This window comes from Schistocerca serialis, chromosome 6, assembly GCF_023864345.2.
Source record: "Schistocerca serialis cubense isolate TAMUIC-IGC-003099 chromosome 6, iqSchSeri2.2, whole genome shotgun sequence".
Taxonomy (NCBI): Eukaryota; Metazoa; Arthropoda; class Insecta; order Orthoptera; family Acrididae; genus Schistocerca; species Schistocerca serialis.
The window spans coordinates 161930046-161955543 of record NC_064643.1 but is presented as its reverse complement, the minus strand read 5'-3'; the positions used below and the strand labels follow the sequence as shown (position 1 = coordinate 161955543).

At 44.9% G+C, this 25498-nt stretch overlaps 1 protein-coding gene across 2 annotated transcripts in view; it reads left to right on the top strand.

Annotated features, from left to right (window-relative positions):
• LOC126484396 (uncharacterized) overlaps positions 1-23115 on the top strand; it is a 128140-nt gene extending 105025 nt beyond the window's left edge. Inside the window, exons 6-7 of one of the 2 annotated variants that reach the window (XM_050107894.1) lie at positions 7024-7232; positions 21055-23115. In XM_050107894.1, coding sequence (XP_049963851.1) covers positions 7024-7232; positions 21055-22553 — 1708 coding nt within the window. In that variant the 3' untranslated portion in view covers positions 22554-23115. Of the gene's footprint in view, positions 1-7023; positions 7233-14894; positions 14994-21054 lie in introns of those variants that run through there. The other variant, XM_050107895.1, reaches the window with a different exon arrangement.
• Positions 23116-25498: the final 2383 nt, after the last annotated feature.

Sequence of the window (25498 nt, the reverse complement as noted above, 5' to 3'; positions counted from 1 at the left end):
ATCCCTTATGTAGCCTGGACGTATCGCGGATCTCCTGCCCAGCGCCAAGTCCCAAAGGTGACTCCCGTAGATAAGTAGGGTAAAAGAACGGACACCGCGAAATATTGGCATTGGTCTGGTACGGAACAAATATTGTCAGTTTGGAGTATAATAAGGTTGCCGAATATGAGAAAAGCTCTCGTCCACAAATGAGCACGGTCTTAGAACGCATCACTCGTGCGAAACTCAGCTTGCCTTCTTCTCACATATATTCTGCGGATTATGGTTGAAGGGCAACAGGCAGATCTCATATTCCTAGTCTCCGAAAACCGTTTGGCGTGATGCCCCACTGCAGACTATTAAAGAAGGCACGAGCATATGGAATAGGTTCCCAGATACGTGAGTGGGTCGAAGAACTTCTTACGTAAATGAATTTATGGTGTTTGTTCTTTCGGGCATGTCTCAAAGAACAGACACCAAAGCCGGCCGGTGTGGCCGTGCGGTTATAGGCGCTTCAGTCTGGAACCGCGTGACCGCTACGGTCGCAGGTTCGAATCCTACCTCGGGCATGGATGTGTGTGATGTCCTTAGGTTAGTTAGGTTTAAGTAGTTCTAAGTTCTAGGGGACTGATGACCACAGATGTTAAGTCCCATAGTGCTCAGAGCCATTTGAACCATTTTTTGAACAGACACCAAACGGAAACAGCAGCTGTGATACACATTATGTGAATTGAAGGTAGGGAGGGAAGAAACGGAAGGAAAGGGAAGGAACTGACGATGTCATCTGTATCCGGACATCATTCGGAATCCGCATCGACGACTTAAAAAGTTTTGAAGTTACAGAACCCAGTATGTTGCATAACGGGAGCAGGATTCGTTATGAATAGGAAGGTCGGGCAGAAAGTGTGTTATTGTGGACAATTCAGTGATAGAGTTGTTGTTATCAGAATCGACAGCAAACCAACACCGACAACGATAGTCCAAGTATACATGCAGACGTCGCAAGCTGAAGACAAAGAGAGAGAAAGTATATGAGGATAGTGAAAGGATAATACAGTACGCATAGAGATGGAAGCCTAAGTCACGGGGGACAGGAATGCAGTTCTAAGGGAAGGAGTAGAGGAGCGGGTCACAGAAGAATACGGGCCGGGACAAGGAATGAGAGGGGGAAAGACAAATTCAGTTCTGTAATAAATTTCAGCTAGTAAGAACGAACACTCTGTTCAAGAATCACAAGAGAAGGAGCTATACTAGGAAAAGGCAGGGTTATACCGGAATAGTTCAGTCAGATTACACTATGGTCACGCAGTGATTCCGAAATCAAATACTGGATCATAAGCGTACCTAGGAGCAGATATAGACTGAGCTCACAATACAGTAGTGACGTAGAGTGGGCTGAAGAATCAATACACAAGGAAGATGGATAAGGAAACACTAAGGAATAAAGAGATACGATTGAAGTTGTCTACGGCTATACATACAGCACTAAGGAATAGCTCAGTTGGCAGTTAAGTTGAAGAAGAACGGACATCTCTAAAAACGGCTGTCAAAGAAGTAGGAAGTAAAAACATAGGTAAAAAGAAGGTAACTGCGAAGAAACCATAGGTAGCAGGGGAAATACTTCCGCTGATCGATGAAAGAAGGGAGTAGAGGAATGAAATAGATAGGAAGTCCAGTGAAAGTAATGGCTCTGAGCGATATGGGACTTAACATCTGAGGTCAGCAGTCCCCTAGAACTCAGAACTACTTAAATCTACCTAACCTAAGGACAACACACACATCCATGCCAGAGGCAGTATTCGAACCTGCGACCGTAGCAGCAGCGCGGTTCCGGACTGAAGCGCCTAGAACCGCTCGACCACAGCGGCCGGCTCCAGTGAAACTAAGACGAAATGGGTACATGAAAAATATGAAGAATTCGAAAAAGAAATGATTGTTTGTAGGACTGACTCAGCGTACAGGAAAGTCAAAACAATCCTCGGTGAAATTAAAAACAAGGGTGGTAACATTAACAGTGGAGCGGGGATTCAACTAATAAATGCAGAGGAGAGAGCGGATAGGCGGAAAAACTACAGTGAAAGTCTCTGTGAGGGGGTGATTTATCTGATGTGGTAGAAGAAGAAACAGGAGTCGATTTAGAAGAGACGGGAGATCCAGTATTAGAATCAGCATTTAGGAGAGTTTTGGAGGACTGAAGATCAAATAAGGCTGAAGGGACGGATACTTTTCCATCAGAATTTCTAAAATCATTGGGGTAAATGGCAACAAAACGACTATTCACGTTGGTGTGTATAATGTATGAGTCTGGCTTTAGGAAAAATATCATCTACACAATTCCGAAGACTGCAAGAGCTGACAAGTGAGAGAATTATCGCACAATCACCTTAACAGCTCATGTATCCAAATTGCTAACAAGAATAATATACAGGAGAATGGAAACGAAAATTGAGGGTATGTTAGATGACGATCATTTTGGCTTTAAGAAAGGTAAAGGCGCCGGATAGGTAATTCTGGCGTTGCGTTTGATAATGGGATCAAGATTAAAGAAGAATCAAGACAAGTTCACAGGATTTGTCGACCTAGAAAAAGAGTTCGACATTGTAAATTGGTACAAGACTTTCGGAATCCGGGGAAAATAGGGGTAAGTTATAGGGAGAGACGGGGGCTATACAATAGACACAAGAGGGAATAATAAGAGTGACGGTAAGAACAAAGTGCTTGGATTAAAAATGATGTAAGACAGGGATTAAGTCTTTCACTCCTACTGTTCAGTCTGTACATCGAAGAAGCAATGATGGATATAAAAGAACGGTTCAGGAGTGGTATTAAAGTTGAAGGTGATAGGGTATCAATGATAAGATTCCTGAGTGAAAGTGAGGAAAAATTACATGAATTGCTGAATGGAATGAACAGTCCAATGAGTAGAGAATATGGATTGAGAGTAAATCGAAAAAAGGGGAAAGCAGTGAGGAGTAGCAGAAATGAGAACAGCTAGAAACTTAACACCAGGATTGATGGTCACGAGGTAGATGAAGTTAAGGAATTCTACTACTTACGCAGCAAAATAACCGAAGACGAATCGAGCAAGGAGGACATGAAATGCAGATCAGCAATGTCAAGAAGGGCATTCCTGGCCAAGAGAAGTCTACTGGTATCAAACACATGATTTGAGGAAGACATTTCTGAGAATGTACGTTTGGAGCACAGCATGGTATGTTAGTGAAACATGGATTGTGGGAAAACTGGAACAGAAGAAACTCGAAGCATTTGAGGTGTGATATTATAGACGAATGCTGAAAATTAGGTGGACTGATAAGGTAAGGAATGAGGAGGTTCTGCGCAGAATCGGAGAGGAAAGGAATATGTGGAAAACACTGACAAGACGAAGGGACAGCATGATAGAGCGTCTATTAAGACATCAAGGAATGACTTCCATAGTACTAGAGGGAGCTGTAGTGGGCAAAAACTGTAGAGCAGGAGAGAGATTGGAATACATCCAACAGGTAATTGAGGACGTAGATTGCAAGTGCTACTCCGAGATCAAGAGGTTGGCGTGGGAGAGAAATTCGTGGCTGGGCCGCATAAAACCAGGCACGAGACTGATGACTAAAAAAAAAAAAAAAAGAAAGTTTTCCTGAACGGAAAGTGTTCATCAGAGGTACGAGTACCGTCCGGAGTGCCGCAGGAAAGTGTGAAAGGACCGCCATTACTTTCTGTATATATAAATGAGCTGATGGAAAGGGTATGCAGCAGACTGCTGTTGTTTGCTCAAAAAATGGTTCAAATGGCTCTGAGCACTATGGGCCTTAACATCTGAGGTCATCAGTCCCATAGAATTAGAACTACTTAAATCTGACTAACCTAAGGACATCACAAACATCCATGCCCGAGGCAGGATTCGAACCTGCGACCGTAGCAGCAGCGCGTTTCCGGACTGAAGCACCTAGAACCTGTCGGCCACAACGGCAGTTGTTTGCTGATGATGCTTTGGTATATGGGAAGGTGTCGACGTCGAGTGACTGTAGGGGGATACAAGTCGACTTAGCCAAAAGACAATACGAGGGCTATCCGCAAAGTACATTACGTTTTCGTTTGTGTCCGTTAGGGGCGGGGCTACCGCGGCCATCTTGGTGTCATGGCATTCCGCCGCTCAGTCGGCATCCTGCCGTGCTAGTGATAGGTTCGTGCTGTACTCCGTTGAGTTACTGTGACAGTTTGAAGTGTCAGCGTTAGTTGAAAATGCCGCGAAGTGTGAAGTGCGTGCTGCAATAAGGTTTCTGACTGCAAACAACTGTATACCGATAGAAATCTATCGGCAGCTTTGTGAAGTGTATGGGGACAACATAATCACTGAAGGTGGAGTGCGTCAATGGGTCATAAAATTTAAAAATGGCCGAACTAACTTTCACGACGAAGAGCGAAGTGGAAGACCCAGCATAGTGACTGCCGAACTTGTCGAAAAACTCGATGCCGCGGTCCGTGAAAACCGTAATTTCACAATAACGGATCTCTCTATGAGTTTTCCACAAATTTCACGAAGTTTGTTGCACGAAATCATTACCGAAAAGCTTGGTTACCACAAGTTTTGTACAAGATGGATACCAAAAGTCTTGACAGAGATTCACAAAAATCAGCGAATGGCTGCAGCGCTAACGTTTTTGGACGCTTACGCGAAAAATGGCGACTCATTACTCGATCGCATCGTTACTGGTGACGAAACATGGGTTAAGCATGTGAACTACGAAACAAAATTGCAGTCAATGCAGTGGGGGCACACAAATTCCCCCCAAAAACCCAAGAAATGCATGCAGACAATGTCGGCAAGGAAGGTGATGGCGACTGTCTTTTGGGACAGAAAAGGTGTGATTTTTGTGGATTTCCTGGAAAGAGGCACTACAATAAACTCTCAAAGGTATTGCCAAACTCTGCACAATCTCAGAAGAGCAAAACAACACAAGCGCAGGGGAAAGTTGGGCTCAAAGATCTTGCTGATTTACGACAACGCCCGGGCCCACACGGCAAATGCCACTCGTGAAGTTCTCGAATCTTTTAAGTGGGAGTTGTTTTCTCATCCGCCGTACAGTCCCGACCTGGCACCGAGCGACTTCCACTTATTCCCAGCAATGGAGAAGTGGTTGGCTATGCAGCGTTTTGATGACGACGCACTGCTTCAAGAAGAGGTAACCACGTGGTTGAAGGCGCAGGCGGCCGAATTTCACGACGAAGGAATTTCCAAGCTCGTCCATCGCTACGATAAGTGCCTTAATTTAAATGGCAACTATGTAGAAAAGTAGTATTTCAGTGTGGCTTTCATCTGTATATAATAAAAAAATTTCCAATACTTAATTTATTTTTAATTCCAAAACGTAATGTACTTTGTGGATAGCCCTCGTATTTCTAGTTGATGTGATGAATGGAAACTGGCTCTAAATGTATAAAACTGGAAGTTAATATAAATGAGTAGGAAAAACAATCGCATAATGTTGTAAGGCATTAGTCGTGTGCTGCTTGACGTAGTCACGTCGATAAAACACCCAGGCGTAGCTTTGCAAAGCAATGTGAAACGGAACGAGCGTGTAAGGACCATAGTAGGGAAGAAGAATGGTCGACGTCGGTTTGTTGTTGTTGTTGTGGTCTTCAAAAAATGGTTCAAATAGCTCTGAGCACTATGGGACTCAACTGCTGTGGTCATAAGTCCCCTAGAACTTAAAACTACTTAAACCTAACTAACCTAAGGACATCACACACATCCATGCCCGAGGCAGGATTCGAACCTGCGACCGTAGCGGTCGTGCGGTTCCAGACTGTAGCGCCTTTAACCGCTCGGCCACTCCGACCGGCTGTGGTCTTCAGTCCTGAGACTGGTTTAATGCAGCTCTCCATGCTACTCTATCCTGTGCAAGCTTCTTCATCTCCCAGTACCTACTGCAACCTACATCCTTCTGAATCTGCTTAGTGTATTCATCTCTTGGTCTCCCTCTACGATTTTTACCCTCCACGCTGCCCTCCAATACTAAATTGGCGATCCCTTGATGCCTCAGAACATGTCACACCAACCGATCCCTTCTTCTAGTCAAGTTGTGCCACAAACTCCTCTTCTCCCTAATTCTATTCAATGCTTCCTCATTAGTTATGTGACTTCGGTTTATTGGAAGAATTATAGGATAGGGGACAGCGTACAGAAAAATAATGCGACCCATTCTTGGGTATTTGGGATCCCCACGAGGTCGGTTTACATCTACATCTACATCTACATAGATACTCCGCAGGCCACTGTACGGTGCGTGGCGGAGGGTACCCTGTACCACTACTTGTCATTTCTCCTCCTGTTCCACTCACAAACACAGTGAAGGAAAAACGACTGTCTGCACGCCTCCGTATGAGCCCTAGTTTCTCGTATCTTATCTGCATGGTACATACGCGCTATGTGTGTTGACTGCAGTAGAATCACTCGGCAGTGAGCTTCAAATCCAGTTCTCTAAATTTAAAGGAAGACGTGGAAGCAATTCAGAGGCGGGGTGCTGGATATGTTACCGGTAGGTTCGATGAACAAGAAAGTGTTATGAAGGTGACTTGGGAACTACAATGGGAATCTCTATAGGGGACGATACGATCTTTTCGAGGAGCACTATTTAGAAAATTTAGAGGATACTGCTGAACGATTGTAATGCCGCCAACGTACATTTCGCTTAAGGACAACGAAGATAAGGTAAGAGATATTAGGATCCATACGGAGGCACATAGATAGCCTTTTTTTCCCCCATATTTGCGAGAGGATCAGGAAAGGACATGACTGCTAGTGGAACAACGTAGTTTACGCTCCACCCTATACGACGGATTGCTCGGTATTTATGTAGATGTAACATCCTTACATCTGCACACGACAGAAAACACAATACATCTTCCGGGAGATTTCAGATTAACGCGCACTCCCCAGCTGAGTGAAAATTCATTGTAGACATTTTTTATTCATGCGTACACTGTACAATACAATTTCACGTGCTGATTTTATTGATTTTTAACGTTTAAGGTTGTATGTTGCAGGCGGCCGCTGTTGAATCATCAGCTACTCGCCTATCACGAGCGGTACCTCCCCTTTCATGACGAGCTTAGTGCACTATGCGAGCAGCGACATCCGAAGTCATCACAAATGTTCGCTCTCGCCGACGCACTGTACTCCTACTGTCGTAACAATTGGATCGAAACAGCTCGGATATTTAACGAAGGCAATTCATCCCATATCTACACTGTAGGTAAGTTTATCACTGGGACTGATCATTTCATATTAATTCACTGATGACTTTCCACTGCGTTCTAACTGGAGGTATGAATTTCAAAAATCTGTTTGGGTACCTAGTTTAGGATCTTCCGTCATTTTCAATGCCACGCAAGATAATTGCTGATGCTAACTACTTCAATACAACGGGTTATTGGTTCGTGTACTACACAGGCTACAACAAAACAATTGTAATTTGTGTAGAGGATATAAAAAGAAACAGTTATTAATGCGACAAAAATTTCACAGTTGCACCGTTTTGCCGCCAGGGAGGTTTTGACGCTAGTGATTTTCTGAGACGGTGTTCAAAGTGCCGTGTGATGAATGTTGTTTAGAGATGTTTCTCAAAACGTCATCCGATTACAACAATGCACAACTGCCATCTGCCTGCTAACCATTGTCTGCCACACTCAGAACAACCAGATGTTCCATTAATAATGGCTGCAGCTTCAGGCAAGCGGTCAGGGAGCCCATCTGGAATGCGTGTCGGTGTCTCGCACACCAGACGCTTCGCGTCTCTTCACAAAAAAAAATCCCTAGGAGGTCAGCAACATCTCCAAACCAACGTTCAACACATGGCAGACTAAACACCACGTGTGACCATCACTGTCGTCAAAATCCTTATGATTTAGAGAGGGGAAACGATTCACATGTGAAAATTGTGTCAGATAAAAAAGTATTTCTTTTCGTATCCGCTAAACACTCTAAAACTTAGAATATGTAGTTTTTTTGATACCATAAATATGACATGTTTTAAAATGACAACTTGAGTCTGTAACGCTACTGCTACAGAAGGAAAGTAATTATTTGTTAATGTTGTAATCGGTGTAGCGCTCTAAATTTCTGTTACATGTAGTGTGTATAACGTTACCCATAATTTTTCTGTTTTTATGAATAATATTCCGATTTTGTAATTGAATAGATAATTGTAGAAGGCAAACTATCACTATTGTTCTTATAAAAGTACTCAAAGACCTGAGTCGAAACAAGGCCCCGGGAGTAAACAACATTCCAGTAGAACTGCTGACGACCTTGGGAGAGCCAGTCCTGACAAAACTCTACCATCTGGTGAGCAAGATGTATGAGACAGGCGAAATTCCCTCATGCTTCAAGAAGAATATAATAATTCCAATCCCAAAGAAAGCAGGTGTTGACAGATGTGAAAATTACCGAACTATCAGTTTAGTAAGTCACAGCTGCAAAATACTAAGGCGAATTCTTTGCAGACGAATTGAAAAACTGGTAGAAGCCGACCTTGGGGAAGATCAGTTTGGATTCCGTAGAAATGTTGGAACACGTGAGGCAATACTAACCTTACGACTTATCTTAGAAGAAAGATTAAGGAAGGGCAAACCTACGTTTCTAGAATTTGTAGACTTAGAGAAAGCTTTTGACAATGTTGACTGGAATACTCTCTTTCAAATTCTAAAGGTGGCAGGGGTAAAATACAGGGAGCGAAAGGCTATTTGCAATTTGTACAGAAACCAGATGGCAGTTATAAGAATCGAGGGGCACGAAATGGAAGCAGTGGTTTGGAAGGGAGTGAGACAGGGTTGTAGCCTCTCCCCGATGTTATTCAATCTGTATATTGAGCAAGCAGTAAAGAAAACAAAAGAAAAATTTGGTGTAGGTATTAAAACCCATGGAGAAGAAATAAAAGCTTTGAGGTTTCCCGATGACATTGTAATTCTGTCAGAGACAGCAAAGGACTTGGAAGAGCAGTTGAACGGAATGGACAGTGTCTTGAAAGGAGGATATAAGATGAACATCAACAAAAGCAAAACGAGGATAATGGAATGTAGTCGCATTAAGTCGGGTGATGGTGAGGGAATTAGATTAGGAAATGAGACACTTAAAGTAGTAAAGGAGTTTTGCTATTTGGGGAGCAAAATAACTGATGATGGTCGAAGTAGAGAGGATATAAAATGTAGACTGGCAATGACAAGGAAAGCGTTTCTGAAGAAGAGAAATTTGTTAACATCGAGTATAGATTTAAGTGTCAGGAAGTCGTTTCTGAAAGTATTTGTATGGAGTGTAGCGATGTATGGAAGTGAAACATGGACGATAAATAGTTTGGACAAGAGGAGAATAGAAGCTTTCGAAATGTGGTGCTACAGAAGAATGCTGAAGATTAGATGGGTAGATCGCATAACTAATGAGGAGATATGGAATAGAATTGGGGAGAAGAGGAGTTTGTGACACAACTTGACAAGAAGAAGGGTCCGGTTGGTAGGACACGTTCTGAGGCATCAGGGAATCACAAATTTAGCATTGGTGGGCAGTGTGGAGGGCAAAAATCGTAGAGGGAGACCAAGAGATGAATACACTAAGCAGATTCAGAAGGATGTAGGTTGCAGTAGGTACTGTGAGATGAAGAAGCTTGCACAGGATAGAGTAGCATGAAGAGCTGCATCAAACCAGTCTCAGGATTGAAGACTACAACAACAACAACAACAAATGTTAATACCATGAACTGTAATAAGACTGTGAAAACTCTGTTGACAATAGCAGTGGTGGTGAAGAATCACTTTCAATTTACTGTCAATGCGTTGCGTGCAAGCGAGAGAGTCATGCGCGATACACGCCACTGTACCGTATAGGTGGTCACACACTACGTAAAGCTTACTGCCCATCCGTCTGTGGGCAGGGGACTGTTGGGAACGGAGTGTGGTGGCGGTGGGGGGCGGAGGGGGGGAGGAGGCGCCAGCCAGCTGGAGGTGGAGGTGCGTATGTGGAAAGCTTCGCCACACTCGCACAGCTGACTGCATGTCCCGTATGAATCCCGTCCGAACAGACCCTGAATGTCCAACGGCACCGATCGACCGCCGTGTCATCCTTAGCCCACAGGTGTCACTGGATGCAGATATCGAGGGACATGCGCCCAGCACATTACTACTCTGACCGTAGGCGGTTTTCGTGACCGGAAGAAGCTGCTTCCCCATCAAGTAGCTCCACAATCCTCCTCACAAGGGCTGAGTGCACCCCACTTGTCAACAGCGTTTGGCAGACTGGACAGTCACCTGTCCAAGTGCTAGCCAAGACCGACTGCGCTTAAATTCGGTGATCTGACAGGAAGTGGAGGACATAAATGTCAGGAAACGAAGAAAAAGCTGGAGTATATGGCTTAAACAACTGTGATAAAGGAATGATATAAACTACAATAGGGAAAAAGAAAAGTCTAATACGAAACTAATGTGCAAGAAAAATTTACATATTCCTCTAAACAACGGGAGATATTAGCATATACCGTAAAATAGCACTGATGGGTAGCCATACGATGGAGTGTTGGTCGAAAAATGCAAGTATCGAGACTGACACACGAAAAATCTGCTCATAGAGCTGCATTATCATGTGAATGTACTTAAATATGTATGAGTATATCGCATCTAAATATGGCTGACTATAAGTCATAAACAAAGCAACAAAAACCTTCTGCTGAGCTTAAAACCTAAGGAATAACAGCTTTTAACGGTAATTCGTTTGCAAAAACTGTTTAAGTTCTACAAGGAAATTATGCTAGTGGCCACCCAGGTGGATGCGGAGCGCTTGAGCAACAGCCTTACGTGGGAGATAAGAGAGAAAATAATATACCCTCTTTCTACTTGTACTGTTACGGGTGACGAATGTAAATTCTCCGTTGGAGTACTGGCTGAAAACGTCAGTTTCAAGACCAAGGCGTTTACAAAAAAAATCTACTTATAAAGCTCGTGAACTAGATGTTGTACATCAAGTAACATAATATCCATTTTTGGAAAAGTTTAAAATTGACTAACTGGTTTCAAGGCTAATTTGTTTGCAAAAATGTTTAACATAAGGGGGTGCGAGCAGGTTGGTAATCCCTATCTTAAATTATACAGGGTGTTACAAAAAGGTACGACCAAACTTTCACGAAACATTCCTCACACACAAAGAAAGAAAATTTGTTATGTGGACATGTGTCCGGAAACGCTTACTTTCCATGTTAGAGCTCATTTTATTACTTCTCTTCAAATCACATGAATCATGGAATGGAAACACACAGCAACAGAACGTACCAGCGTGACTTCAAACACTTTGTTACAGGAAATGCTCAAAATGCCCTCCGTTAGCGAGGATACATGCATCCACCCTCCGTCGCATGGAATCCCTGATGCGCTGATGCAGCCCTGGAGAATGGCGTATTGTATCACAGCCGTCCACAATACGAGCACAAAGAGTCTCTACATTTGGTACCGGGGTTGCGTAGACAAGAGCTTTCAAATGCCCCTGTAAATGAAAGTCAAGAGGGTTGAGGTCAGGAGAGCGTGGTGGCCATGGAATTGGTCCGCCTCTACCAATCCATCGGTCACCGAATCTGTTGTTGAGAAGCGACTGAAATGTGCAGGAGCTCCATCGTGCATGAACCACATGTTGTGTCGTACTTGTAAAGGCACATGTTCTAGCAGCACAGGTAGAGTATCCCGTATGAAATCATGATAACGTGCTCCATTGAGCGTAGGTGGAAGAACTAAAGTGAGCTCTAACATGGAAGTTAAGCGTTTCCGGGCACATGTCCACATAACATCTTTTCTTTATTTGTGTGTGAGGAATGTTTCCTGAAAGTTTGGCCGTACCTGTTTGTAACACCCTGTATAGAACTTATTCGTATGAGAAATAGCTTTTATCAGAGTCTATTGGGAATAAAAATCCGTAAAAATGTGATTTGTAGATTACATACTTCTTGCCACTTTAATACAAGGATTTCTAAAAATATTGGTTAGTTCTGAGTCTTGCTTGTAGGCAGTCCATTGTTAGCTGTTGCTCTCCCATATAACTGCCTTTGTTAACAGCAAATAGTATTGACAAATACATACTGCCAGTCATATTCCGTCTAGCTAAATGCTGCTGCTGATGGCGCTTCATATTGGACATGTGTACAGAAGATAAAATGACAGTGTGTATGCTATCGAATTATAAAAACTGAAATTGCTGGAAGAGTGGGGAGCTGAGCTTGCACGCCGTTGTTGACCTGGGGCCTCTCACCGTAACGCCATTGGCCACAGGGAGAGAGGGAGGGATGATATCATCGTACAAGTGCCAGATGCTGGCATCGACGATTCTGGGAAAGCTGATTGTGATGACACCAATTCATGGAAAGTTGATGCTGATGTCAGCAATGTGGCCCAGAACTCCAAGTGATATCTGCTACTGCTGGGTAATAGTTTTTGTTGGGAACGAAACAGATTGGAGAGCATGGCACTCATGAGGGACAAAATAGGGGACAAGGGCGTGTGGATGCGATGTCTTCTTTGCACGTAGCAGGCTGCTACAAAACTTTTTCCAACAACTGTGTCTCTCGCCACGTCTAAACGGTAGCGCTTTAAGTCAGGCATCTTCTCGTCTCCAAGGTAACCAACAGCAAGACTGTAACGACACAGTAGCTGACAAATGCCTGGAGCTGAAAGCGATAACCTTTTACGACCTCGCAACGACCAGTTCTCAGCAAACCCCTTGCATCAAAAAATAGGTCTCCTGCCAACTGCTGAGAATCGCAGCGGCCAAATCCTGCCTGGTGGGACACTGCCAGCCAATAATACCTTCGTTCGTTAGAGGTTCCCCATCCTGTCTGGGTGCCAGCTGTCGTAAGGAAAGACGTTTTCTGTATCAAGGTGCCTCTTTGAAGAAGTCTCAGCAGTTTAGATTTTCTGCAGACTCAGCAGAGAATTTACTAATTTCTCTCATAGTGGTCGTGTAATACATCAGATCCAGATATTGTTCTGCAGTACACATGGAATCTGGCTCCTACTGCCTCTTTATTGTCCCATTTTTCTTTCAGGAAGAAACAGGAAAGTAACGCACCGCATTTCTTTTCTCAATGCTACAAATGTGAAGCATTACATAAGTATTATTCGAAGTCTCTTGAGTGAGCGCGCCAAGTTCGCGTCTCTTCCGACAGATAGCGTAGCTACAGGGCAGCTCCAAAGTGGCGTCCGTAGGTGACAAACAACGTGCCTTCATTGCATTTCTCACTGCATAGAAATAAACTGTGGGGGTTATTTACAAACGCTTGTGGAAAGCCTATGGAGCATCTGCTGTCGACAGAAGTATAATTAGTCACTGGGCACAGAGGGTGAGGTCAACAGAAGGTGGTTCGGCTGACGTCCACGGTTTGCAGCGGTCACACCTGACATGTTGCAGCGAGCTGACGTTGTTCTTCGCATTACTACTCGGCAGTTGGTGCTGCATCCGTCAATCAGCAAAGGGAGTGTGGATGCAATTATCCGCACTCTTGGATATTCAAAAGTATGTGCAAGATGGGTCCCGCAGTGTCTATGGTGGATCACAAATCGCACACATAAAACATTTGTCTTCATTTGTTGCAACGTTTTGAAGCTGAGGGGGAGGTCTTCTTGTCCCGGTTTGTTACAGGTGATGAAACCTGGGTTCACCATGTTGAGCCCAAAACAGAACGACAGTCGATGGTATGGCGCCATTCTCAGTCCCCATAAAAGAAAAAATTCAAAGCAACTGCTTCCACCGGTGAGGTCATGATTACAGCGTTGTGGGACTGCGGAGGTGTGATTCTCATTGACGTGATGCCAAGAGGCGGTGCCGTTAACTCAAAAGCGTATGTCAAAACATTAACAAGACCCAAGACGCGCTTCCGGTGATTTTAGCGCAACACTAAGTCAGATGTTTTGCTGCAACACGATAACACGTTACCCCACTCAAGTCTGAGGATTGCTAAACACATCGCAAAACAGTTTTAGACTGCGTTACCCCAGCCAACTTACAGCCCTCATCTAGCACCCTCGCACTTCCACTTGTTTGGGCCATTAAAGGATGTCATTCGTAGAAGGCATGGATGTGGAGGTGATTCACACAGTGAAGCATTGGCTCCGCCACCAGGACACCCAACTGTTTCGCGCTGCAGTAAGGCCATAGAACGGGATGGGGATTACGTGGAAAATTAGGGTGTGTGAGATAAAATGTTATTCTTTCGTGTGTGGAATTCTCATTATGTTCAGTAAAGAATTGTTGAAGAAAAAAAATAGTGCATTACTTTCAGGGAAACTCTCGTAAAATCATTTTATAACATTTCGACGGCTTCAGCCTTCACTTTGAAGACTTGCGTTCTTGATTCAGTGAACAGTCTGCTTCAACTCCAATTATAGGTACGATATACTCTTTTCTGTAGTGCTGTGTGCCATTTAGTTAACATCACAAAAAGCACTAGGCACTTCGTGGCTGAAACTAATTCACTTGCGTTCCTCCACAACCCTCGTGTCAGATATGCCAGTTTGTTTTATATTAGTACTGCCATTGTTTGTCAAATGTTTATTCATAACTTTAGGAGAATAAATGAAGTAATTGTAATTCATTTCTTATCCAGCAGCTGTAGGACTCGCAATTCATTATTTTGTGGGGTAGTAAAGTAACTTACCTCAGAGAGAGGACCTCTTTCATATTTAGACATAAATATAATAACCATATCCAAGTCACCCCTAGCAGCAACGTAAACCCGTTTGTACAAGCATGTGCAAGAAACAATAGAATGAGAACGTCATTTCGTTAATAGTTTATTCGTTTGAGTCTAATCAAGACCACTGTCTCAGAGGGCTTCTTGTATGTCCAATGTAGGCTCATGATGCTAGGGGGTCACATATTCTTTTCTTTGCAGGTATTCTCTCTCAAGAAGTTCCAGCTAACGCCATCTCGTCTTGAAGAAATACTACGCCTCTGGGCATGGTTGTCCACGTGCAAATAAAATAACAAACCCACACAATATTTCTGCTCTTTCCTATATGGAATAACTCGTTTTATGGTTTTCATTCACGAGTGTCATTCATCAGTGAGAACACGTATGGATGCATATAAATCCTCTGAAGTGGTGTGTGACACTACACTGTCCACGGTCCTTTTGCTGTTGATAGGTCCTGATGTCTGCTACATTTTGCACTAATTTACCCAGATGACTACTGGAGACTCAGTTAACTATTAGACTTCTCAAACCTGGCGCAGCTGTGGCATATCCACATCGACAAATCATTGCCAGACGCGGCATAAGCCATATGTCAAAGAGGAAATCTTAGGAGAAAACATCCTGAATCTTAGATCTCTGGAGTTGCAGTCCAAACACTTAACCATTCGGCAACTGAGTAGTATGCCTCCCAGTTGCTCCTACTGTAGCAATTTTAGCGTGTATATATGTAGGAAGTTATCGTGAATCAATTGTTCAGTGTGACATAAGTTTTTTCTTAAATCGTCCGCTAATGGAATTTGTTGAACTTTTCGTTAAGCCTCCCGAGCTAACTAAACATGCTCGGTCATGTCTCTTAATTCAACATGTCGAGGTCTCTTGGCTAACGAACAAAACTGAAGTTTTGCAAAAAGACGAGAACATAGAAAGCGTTATCTTTCACACAATATGTCTGAAAGTCTCTGAGTCCCTAGATCAAAACTGTATACTCTTTATTGGCCTATGTGTATACATTGAAGAGCCAAAGAAACCGGTACACCTGCCTAATATCGTGTAGCGCCCCCGCGAGCACGCAAAAGTGCCGCAACACGTCGTGGGATGGACTCGACTAATGTCTGAAGTACTGCTCAAGCGAAGTGACGCCATGAATCCTGCAGGGCTGTCCATAAATCCGTAAGGGAACAAGAGGGTGGAGACCCCTTGTGAACACCACGTTGCAAGGCATCCCATATACGCTCAATAATGTTAATGTCTGTGGAGTTTGGTGGGCAGCGGAAGTGCTTCAACTTAGAACAATGTTCCTGGAGCCACTCTCTAGCATTTGTGAACGTGTGGCGCTTCTACCCCAGTCGGAGGGTCGAGTCCTCCCTAGGGCATGGCTGTGTGTGTTGTCCTTAGCATAAGTTACTTTATGTTAGATTAAGTAGTGTGTAAGTTTAAGAACCGATGACCTCAGCAGTGTGGTCCCATAAGATCTTACCACAAATTTCCAAAATATCTGTGGACGTGTGGAGTGTCGTATTGTCCTGCTGGAATTTCGTCAGAATGCACAATGGACATGATTGGATGCAGGTGATCAGACAGGATGCTTACGATAGCGTCACCGCTCAGAATCGTGTCTAGACGTATCATGGGCCCCGTATCACACTAGCTGCATACGGCTCACAATTACAGAGCCTCCACTAGCTTGGACAGTCCCATGGTGACATATGGGGTCCATGGATTCATGAGGTTGTCTCGATACCCGTACACGTCCATCCGCGCGATACAATTTGAAACGAGATGTGTCCGACCAGGCAACATGTTTCCAATCATCAACAGTCCAATGTCGCTGTTGACGGGTCCAGGCAAGGAGTAAAGCTTTGTGTCGTGCAGTCATCAAGTGTACACGAGTGGGTCTTCGGCTCCGAAAGACCATATCGATTATGTTTAGTTGAACGCACATTGACAGTTAGTTGTTGATGGCCCAGCACGGAAATGTGCAGCAATCTGCGAAAGGGTTGCACTTCTGTCACGATTCTCTTCAGTCGCCATTGGTCCCGTTCTTGCAGGATCTTTTTCCGGCCGCATTCTTGTTGGAGATTTGCTGTTTTACGACATTCCTGATATTCACGGTATACTCGAGGTTCAAATGGCTCTGAGCACTATGGGACTTAACTTCTGAGGTCATCAGTCCCCTAGAACTCAGAACTACTTAAACCTAACGACATCACACACATCCATGCCCGAAGCAGGATTCGAACCTGCGACCGTAGCGGTTGCGCGGTTCCAGACTGTAGTGCCTAGAACCGTTCGGCCACTCCAGCCGGCGGTACGCTCGTGAAATCCCCACTTCATCGCTGCCTCGGAGATGCTGTGCCCCATTGCTCGTGCGCCGACAATAGCTCCACGTTCAAACTCGCTTAAATCTTGACAACCTGCCACTGTATCCACAGTAACTTATCTGAGAACTGCGCCAGTTACTTGTTGTCTTATGTAGGCCTTGCCGACCACAGCGCCGTATTCTGCCTGTTTACATATCTCTGTACTTGAATACGCATGCCTATACCAGTTTCTTTGGCGCTCGAGTATAGGAAAACTATCCAGTGGCTCTGTATGGGAACAATGGTGCCTTACAGAGAGATATGCGTGTCACCGTATCATATTTCACATCTTGCGAAGCATCACTGGAGTTATAATCCAAAAGGCTTATTCAACAGTTTGGCGTAATTTTGCATTAGTTTCCTAGCGTGAGCCACTTGGGACTTCTTTATTCCTCGTAAGCAGTTGTCTGCGAATTTAAGCGCTAACTTCGTTTTTAGTTCGTTGAATACATGTACCCTTCAAAAGGTTTGGTCCATATGAGTATCGCAATGACATCCCAGCCCATACAAAGTGAGGGGTGTTCCTTCCCATCTCTTGCACGTAATGGGAATTTCCTTAGACCACAAATAATGTTCCTCATGTGTGGTTCAAATGGTTCTGAGCACTATGGGACTTAACATCTGAGGTCATCAGCCCCCTAGAACGTAGAACTACTTAAACCTAACGAACCTAAGGACATCACACACATTCATGCCCGAGGCAAGATTCGAACCTGCGACCGTAGCAGTCGCGCGGTTCCGGACTGAAGCACCTAGAACCGCTCGGCCACCAAGGCCGGCTCCTCATGTGTGAATTGCGGTGTTTCGGATGTTGGAAAGAAACACTCATGAGCGAGGCACAGCAATAATTGTGCAGCACTGCACGGCGGGATGCAAGTCGTTGCTCGAAGTCGTTGCACGTACAATTCGTTTACAAACATCAATGTAAATTTTTCCAAAGAAAATTCCACGCTGGCTGTATCAAATTTAAAAATGAATCAGGCCGTGTCCGCTGCCGGGCGGTTCCTTTCAGCTTGCACGGTCATTGCCGCTCCCATCATTTAAAAAGTTTTTTAAAAAGATTTTTAAATTTTTACTATCGCTTTCACCAGATGACGGTATATTGGACGTGAATGGTGGGGAGTGGCTACAGGGCAATGTTCAACGTTACCATGTTATAAATAGCGTATATTGCCTGAGGATGCACCGATAAGTGGTGCGAAACCGGTCGCAGATTTAATAAAAATCATTGATACAGCCAGCGCGGAATTTTCTTTGGAAAAATGTCGAAGTTTGGCTGTGGTTGCCCGCACTATAAAACAACATGTTATCAACCTAAATGCTTTCAAATATTTTTTAGTGTGGCCACTTATTGTTGACTGTAGTGTTTGAAGTACAACTGCTCGTTTGCGAATATGTTTCACTGCAGACTGCTCAGTTTAAAGACGGACAGCGGCACAAACTTCCTGTCGCGTTTTCTTACACCCACAACGAGGCTTGCCTTTGACACTGCCTGATAAAGCACCACATGTCTCTGAACCTAGCAGCGTCAATTTACGAAGTGCACAGCGGCAAATGTTCTTATTATTTCTCTCACTACCTGCCTTATATGCGGACTTTCGTGCTGCCACACACACACACACACACACACACACACACAGACACACACACAGACACACACACACACACACACACACACACACACACACACACACACGCTATTATTTGCTACTGTACGTCGTCAACTAGAACAATACAATACTGAAACAAGATGTGGTGCGCGTACTGTTAGACCTTCAGTACACACACCATCAGATTATTTGACTGGTCGCTCTAACGTAGTAGGCGAGTGTCAGCAATATGTCTCGTGGTCTTATCGTGGCGTGTTTATCTTCTGCCGTTAGGTCAGACGATAGAAATGCCACTTGCACGCTTAGAGTAGCAGATTGACAGTGACCAACTTTAAACAGAACTTGATTAATTTTCACACACATTTATTAAAATAATAACAAGTATAAAAATTACTTTACTTGGTTCTGGATGCTATTTACAATTGACAATCTGAAGTTCCTTTGGTATTGGTACGTTAATCTTATTCTCACATATATCTCTGATACTTGACAAAAGTGTCTATACATTTATCTTCATGGCTATGTACAGAAATATGGTAATCTTACTGGGCGCAGACTGAAACTTGACAATAGACTGGTACAGACAAATGTAGAACTCATACAGACTGTTGCAGACAAATGCAGACTGGTACAGACTAATGCAGACTGACTAATCGGAGGTCTGCACACTCCTTATAATACCTCGCGCGTTCATGTATCACTGCGCGAGTGTGATCTGCGAGGAGAAAAGGTTCTACATTAGCAGCAATCTCATTGGCTGCGTTACATATTAATACGCGGATCGGCGTAAGCAGAATTTGGTCCGTCTCTATGGCAGCGCCATCTCGTAGTGCGGAGACGGACGAGCGCTGCGCCTGCGTTGTTGTGCTTAGCGGGGCGCGCTCTAGTGGGAAAGTTGTGTACGTGCTGACTACGCGGCACTATGTACACAACCCAAGACAATACAATACTGACAAGGACGCTTTTTGTCAACTTCAGATTAGGGATGTCAGTAAAACCATAGTTATTTCGTCAATTGTACAAAACCAAGTGCAAGACAGAGAATTTTCGGGCATCCTGTATATGAAACAGACTCGCGTAACGTTTGTACAATAAATTCTGATATCTGCCTTTTTTATTACAGAAAACTATTCTCCTCTGTTATGCCAGTGTCACCTGGATCTCCGCCCCCACCCGCTTTTACAAGGCCCTCCAAATCCTTGAACGCCATGCGCTCCGCCTTGCCTTCCGTATCCGCCTTCCGTCCCCCATACGGCTCCTATGTGAACTGATCCCCTTCCCCCACCTCCTCCTGTTCCTCCAACATCTCTGCATCCTTTACATTGTTCGCAGGCTTGATCCCCCCCCCCCACTCTGGTTTCCTCCTTCCTCTCCACCCCCCGCCCGTTGCCGTGCCTCTATCGCTGTATCCCTCCCTCTCTCCACCTCCACACCCTCCATCTCCTTCATCAGGGCAATTTCCGACGCCTCCCCCTCCCAGATGACGAACTTCGCCGTGACATCTACCCTTCCTTCCAACTATAACCTGGCCTTGTTCCCCCCCCCTCCCCAGGGCCCCCTTTTCCTCTTTCCTCCTTCTCCCAGAGCGGATTTTCCTCCGTCCCCCCCCTCCCCTGAGACCCTGCAGCCCATACTTGCCTCTCTCCTTCCCACATCCCTCCCTACCTGGCCCTCTTCCACGCGCCGCCCGCTCCCCTCCCCCATCTCTTCCCCTCCCTCCCTTCTTCAGGTCTCCCTCATCTCCTAGCGCCTGGCAGATCCTCTGTATTGATCATCATCAGTGTGCCACATCAGTGTTGTGTTTAGTGCTGTTTCTCGTGTGCGTCAAGAGGTGTGATTTTAATTATGTACTGCCTTGAGGTTCGCCGTCAGTGTTACGTTATGAGCTATGCCATCCGTCGCTACCTTTATGCTCCTGTCGTACTGTGCCTTGTGTTCTTTTAACCGTCACAGTGTGTGGCTTTTTGTGTCTGCTACTTTTAAACAATTTTTTATCTCCATTTTACAGTCACCCCGTTTTTTGTCTATTGCCTTCCATGATGTTCCCCCTTTTTTATATCTATGTTCACCTTATTCTCTCCTTTGCTGTTTTTAAATGTCTTCTATTGTTTTGTTCTATGTCTTTCGGCTGAAGAGCAGCGCCTATGCTGCTGCCAGCCCGCCCCGATGGGGAATTGAAATACAATAAAGAAAAAAAAAACTATGTTAAAACACCACACTATATCATTTCGTCTTATTACTCTCGGATACTTGTTGGTTGTGAGCTATTCCAACCATTGATCATCGATGATTTAGCCAAACAACACCCAATTTTATAATACAGAGGAGACTCTGAGTTTAGCTGACGTTGGAGTATGATCACCACCTAAGGATGTCACTGTTTTGCAGATGAGGAGTGGGAGCTGGAGGACAGAAGCTACGCTACGCTCTCCGTTGACACCGACTGCATGCAGCTGTTGGCCAACGCCATGGACCACCCCACGTGTCCGCTGGAAGACCTGTCAGCGGAAACCATTACTCAGCGCGAGCAATGCCGCGTGCAGCTCTGGAACGACGTGGTGGAGAGATCGCCCCACATACCCGTCACCAGCTACCTGGCGTACACACAGAGGACGAACGTCAACCTCTGTCTCTTGGCCTGGATGACTGTCAACTCGTTCAGCATTTGTCAGGACGTCCCCTTTAGTATGATACAGTCCGTACATGACGCTCGGTGCTTTTTCAGTAGTCCTGCCAACGAGTCCTGTCCGGAAGTGAACGTCACAGGCGCCATCTGCTCTTTCTCCAGAGCTGTTCTGTTACTAAAATGTCGCGACTTTTCCCTCAATAAGCATTCCGAGCTGTGTAGTGTCAGCTTGTACCCAGACGGATCCTACTCAAATAAGAGCAATGTACCATGGATCAAACTCCTCAAAGGGCATATAGAGCCCACGCAAAGAACACTAAACTACAAAGCCAGTTTAAACAGTGCTACCTTGAAATACAAGGATTTCAGAATCGACAGCTTAAAAGCTTTAGAAATGTCATTTATAGGTATAAATATTCTTTTCCGTTTCTTGACTGCCGGAGTATACATGTACCTTCCCCAGTTACGCAATCTGCCCGGAAAGATATTCTTGTCCTTTCAGCTCACGGGTATAATCCAGATCTTGTGTTCTGAGGTCATGTATCGTATGACGGGTGTCCCCAAGTTACCGACAGCGGTGCAGATTGATAGCTCCCTTACGCTTCTCAGCTGTATCTGGCTGAACTCGTTCTGCTACCAAATGTACGCGTGCATTCGACATCTCAGGCTTCCTAACGATCTGCTGCCTGCTGAAGCGAGTGAGGTATTCCGTCGTCAGGTGGTGTATGCACTTATACCCTGGGGCATAGCATCTGCAGCAAGTATTTCTTTGGAAAATACGAGCAAATATTACTTGATTCACAGTCGGATAATATTCCTCGCGGCGATTTCATTCTCGGTAGCTCTCAATTTGGTTCTCCTTGGATTGGTGGGATATATGTACCTACGTAATCGAAACTTCATGCGGCGACTTAAAATTTCTAGTAATCACAGATTTGGTTCAAAGAAACAACTTGTTTTTCTGTCAGTTAAGACAGTTTTCTTAAGTGGCGTTGGTATAATTGTTAGAACTGGATTCCACCAAGCGCAAGGCATTGCACAGTTCGTATACTATGTTCACATAGCTACGATGGCGCAGGGACCGCTGCTGTTCGTTTTTTTCATTTGTAACGAATCGACACTTCCTCTGTTCAAGGCGACCTTACTAGCATGGTGGAAACCAGATATTGTCAGATCCAGGCGAGAGCTGTGTTCAGCGGCTGAGAGAAATTTGGCAAAGAGAGCCGATATTCAGCATTCATCTGCAGAATCCTCGATGTAATTTCCTTGAGCGTTTTTCTCGAAGGACTGTTTTCAATGTAGACTGGACTGAGGCGTGTGGTCAGTTATAAAGATAGAATCTAGCTGATGAGAAAAAATTAACTGCGACTTACATCATAAAACCCGTGCCCCAGTTCCCTAATCTATTCTTTATTTACAACCAAGCGCTTATTTGTAAATAGTAGCGCGTCTACGTATACTAATGGACATTAATAATTCATTATTGGTGCACAATGGAGTTGGAACTGAAGGTAAACTTTTAAAGGACTGTGTTACACGCTATTGGAGTAGAGGCGTTTGTGAGACAGGATAGTGTCTTACTGTGCGAAAAGTGTGTAAAAGCACTGTAGGAGACGTTGAAAGTTAATGTGTGTCGCATGTGCTAGTATTAAGCAAGGAAGAACGTTATTTTAAAGGGCACTATCACTAACAGTTTTGTGGAAGGAAAAAGATGTATCAGAAGTTAAATTAAAAGGGGGCATGTTACTCCAGATGTTAAACTATAAGGGTATAGTATGTACAACACAGTGTGATTTGTAATCAGTAGACGGTCGCTCATTTGTTCAAATAAAAGTTGAATGAGTGACCTATGCAAATGAAACTGGTGTATGCGTGAATTTATTATGTGGCCCAACTGAACACCCTGCTATTAACTGCCAAATTGCAGCCATCACCACACATTTACCAGCCATCCCTGATCTTAACAGAGAATTTCGTTATTTTTGACAACGAAAAGTAGCCCCATCGTACACGACGGAACAGGAGGCCGCAGCATCACTCGCGAAGTAGCCAATATGGCTGCAGAGCCGATCGAAGAGTGGTGTGGCTCCGCATTCGAACGCAGTTTTCCTTTGCAAAAACATGATTGTGTGCAGTTGTATTTACTTTCGCGGGCACCGGGAGTGTTCTCTGACACATAGCGTTTTCCTTTACTCATTAGACAGGGCTGTTATACACTGAAGCGCCAAAGAAACTAACTTGTATAGGCTCAAATGGCTCTGAGCACTATGGGACTCAACTTCTGAGGTCATTAGTCCCCTAGAACTTAGAATTAGTTAAACCTAACTAACCTAAGGACATCACACACACCCATGCCCGAGGCAGGATTCGAACCTGCGACCGTAGCGGTCTCGCGGTTCCAGACTGCAGCGCCTAGAACCGCACGACCTAACTTGTATAGGCATGCGTATACAAATGCAGAGATATATAAACAGACAGAATACGGCTCTGCGGTGGCAACGACTACATATGACAACAAGTGTCTGGCGCAGTTGTTAGATGGGTTACTGCCGCTGCAATGGCAGGTTATCAAGATTTAAGTGAGTTTGAACGTGGTGTTACAGTCGGTGCACTAGCAATGGGACACGGAATATCCGAGGTAGGATGAAGTGGGAAATTTCCCGTACGACTATTTCACGAGTATACCTTGAATATCAGGAATCTGGCAAAATATCAAACCTTCGACAGCAATACGGTCGGAAAAAGATCCTGCAAGAACGGGACCAACGACGACTGAATAGAATCGTTCAATTTGACAGAAGAGCAACCCTTCCACAAATTGCTGCAGATTTCAATTCTGGGCCATCAACAAGTGTCAGCGTGCGAACAGTTCAACGAAACATCATCGATGTGGGCTTTTGAAGCCAAGGCCGACTGGTGTACCCTTGATGACAGCACGACACAAAGCTTTACGCCTCGCCTGGATCCGTCAACACCGACATTGGACTATTGACGACTGTAAACATGTTGCATGGTCGGACGAGTCTAGTTTCAAGTTGTACCGAGCAGATGGACGTGTACGGGTCTGGAGACAACATCATGAGTTGATGGATCCTATATGTCAGCAGCGAACTGTTCAAGCTGGTGGAGGCTCGGTAATAGAGTGATATTGGACCTCTGATACGCCTAGATACAACTCTGACAGGTGACACGTACGTAAGCATCCTGTCTGATCACCTGCAACCATTCATGTCCATTATGCATTCTGATGGACTTGGTCAATTCCAGCAGGACAATGCGACGCGTCACACGTCCAGGACTGCTACAGAGTGGCTCCAGGAACACTCTTCTGAGTTTAAACACTTCCACTGGCCACCAGACTCTCCAGACATAATCATTATAGAGTATATCTGGGATGTCCTGCAGCGTGCTGTTCAGAAGAGATCTTCACCTCTTCGTACTCTTACAGATTTATGGACAGCCCTGCAATTCATGGTGTCATTTCCCTCGAGCAATACGTCAGACACTAGTCGAGTCCATGCCACGTCGTGTTGCGGCACTTCTGCGTGGTCGCGGGGCCGACACGATATTAGGCAGGTGTACGGGTTTCTTTCGCTCTTCAGTGTATTAATAAAATAGAGAGAGTGGTTAAAGTACTCGTAGTGGGTTCGTCCGTCGGTTCTGTTTCGCCACGAGAGCCGAGAGGCCGTTGCCCTGCCGTCGGTCGGGCGCCCGTCGGTTACACGAGTCCGAGACGCGTCAGCACGCCGCGCTACGACACGTCGCCAGCACCAGCCGCAGCGCAATCCGATGCGTCGTGAGCAGCCGCCAGCTGCTCGCACCGCGCCGTCGACGTCAGCATCAGCGCCGCTGTCGTTGAACAACTGTAGGTGAACCCGCATGACCGAATAACGCTCGAATAGTGGTATACGCGAGACCGCGCTACTGCCTGCCTACGCTGGGTCCTGGATACCTGCAGACGAAGCAGCGACCCCAACAAGTCAGAGGCCGAGGGAAGGACGAGGGCAAAATGGGGTAAAACTCTATCTTAAGCCACCAACGTCGCACCCGGAATGGAACACGTGGAGGAAGAACTCGTGTTTATGCCCCCCAGTCAGATAACCTTAGCCACACACAAAATACTGAGTGAACTATGAGTGGAACTAAATACTCATCTGCCCTGCTAACTGTCATTGGAGACAGAGGACGAAAATTGGGAACTCAATG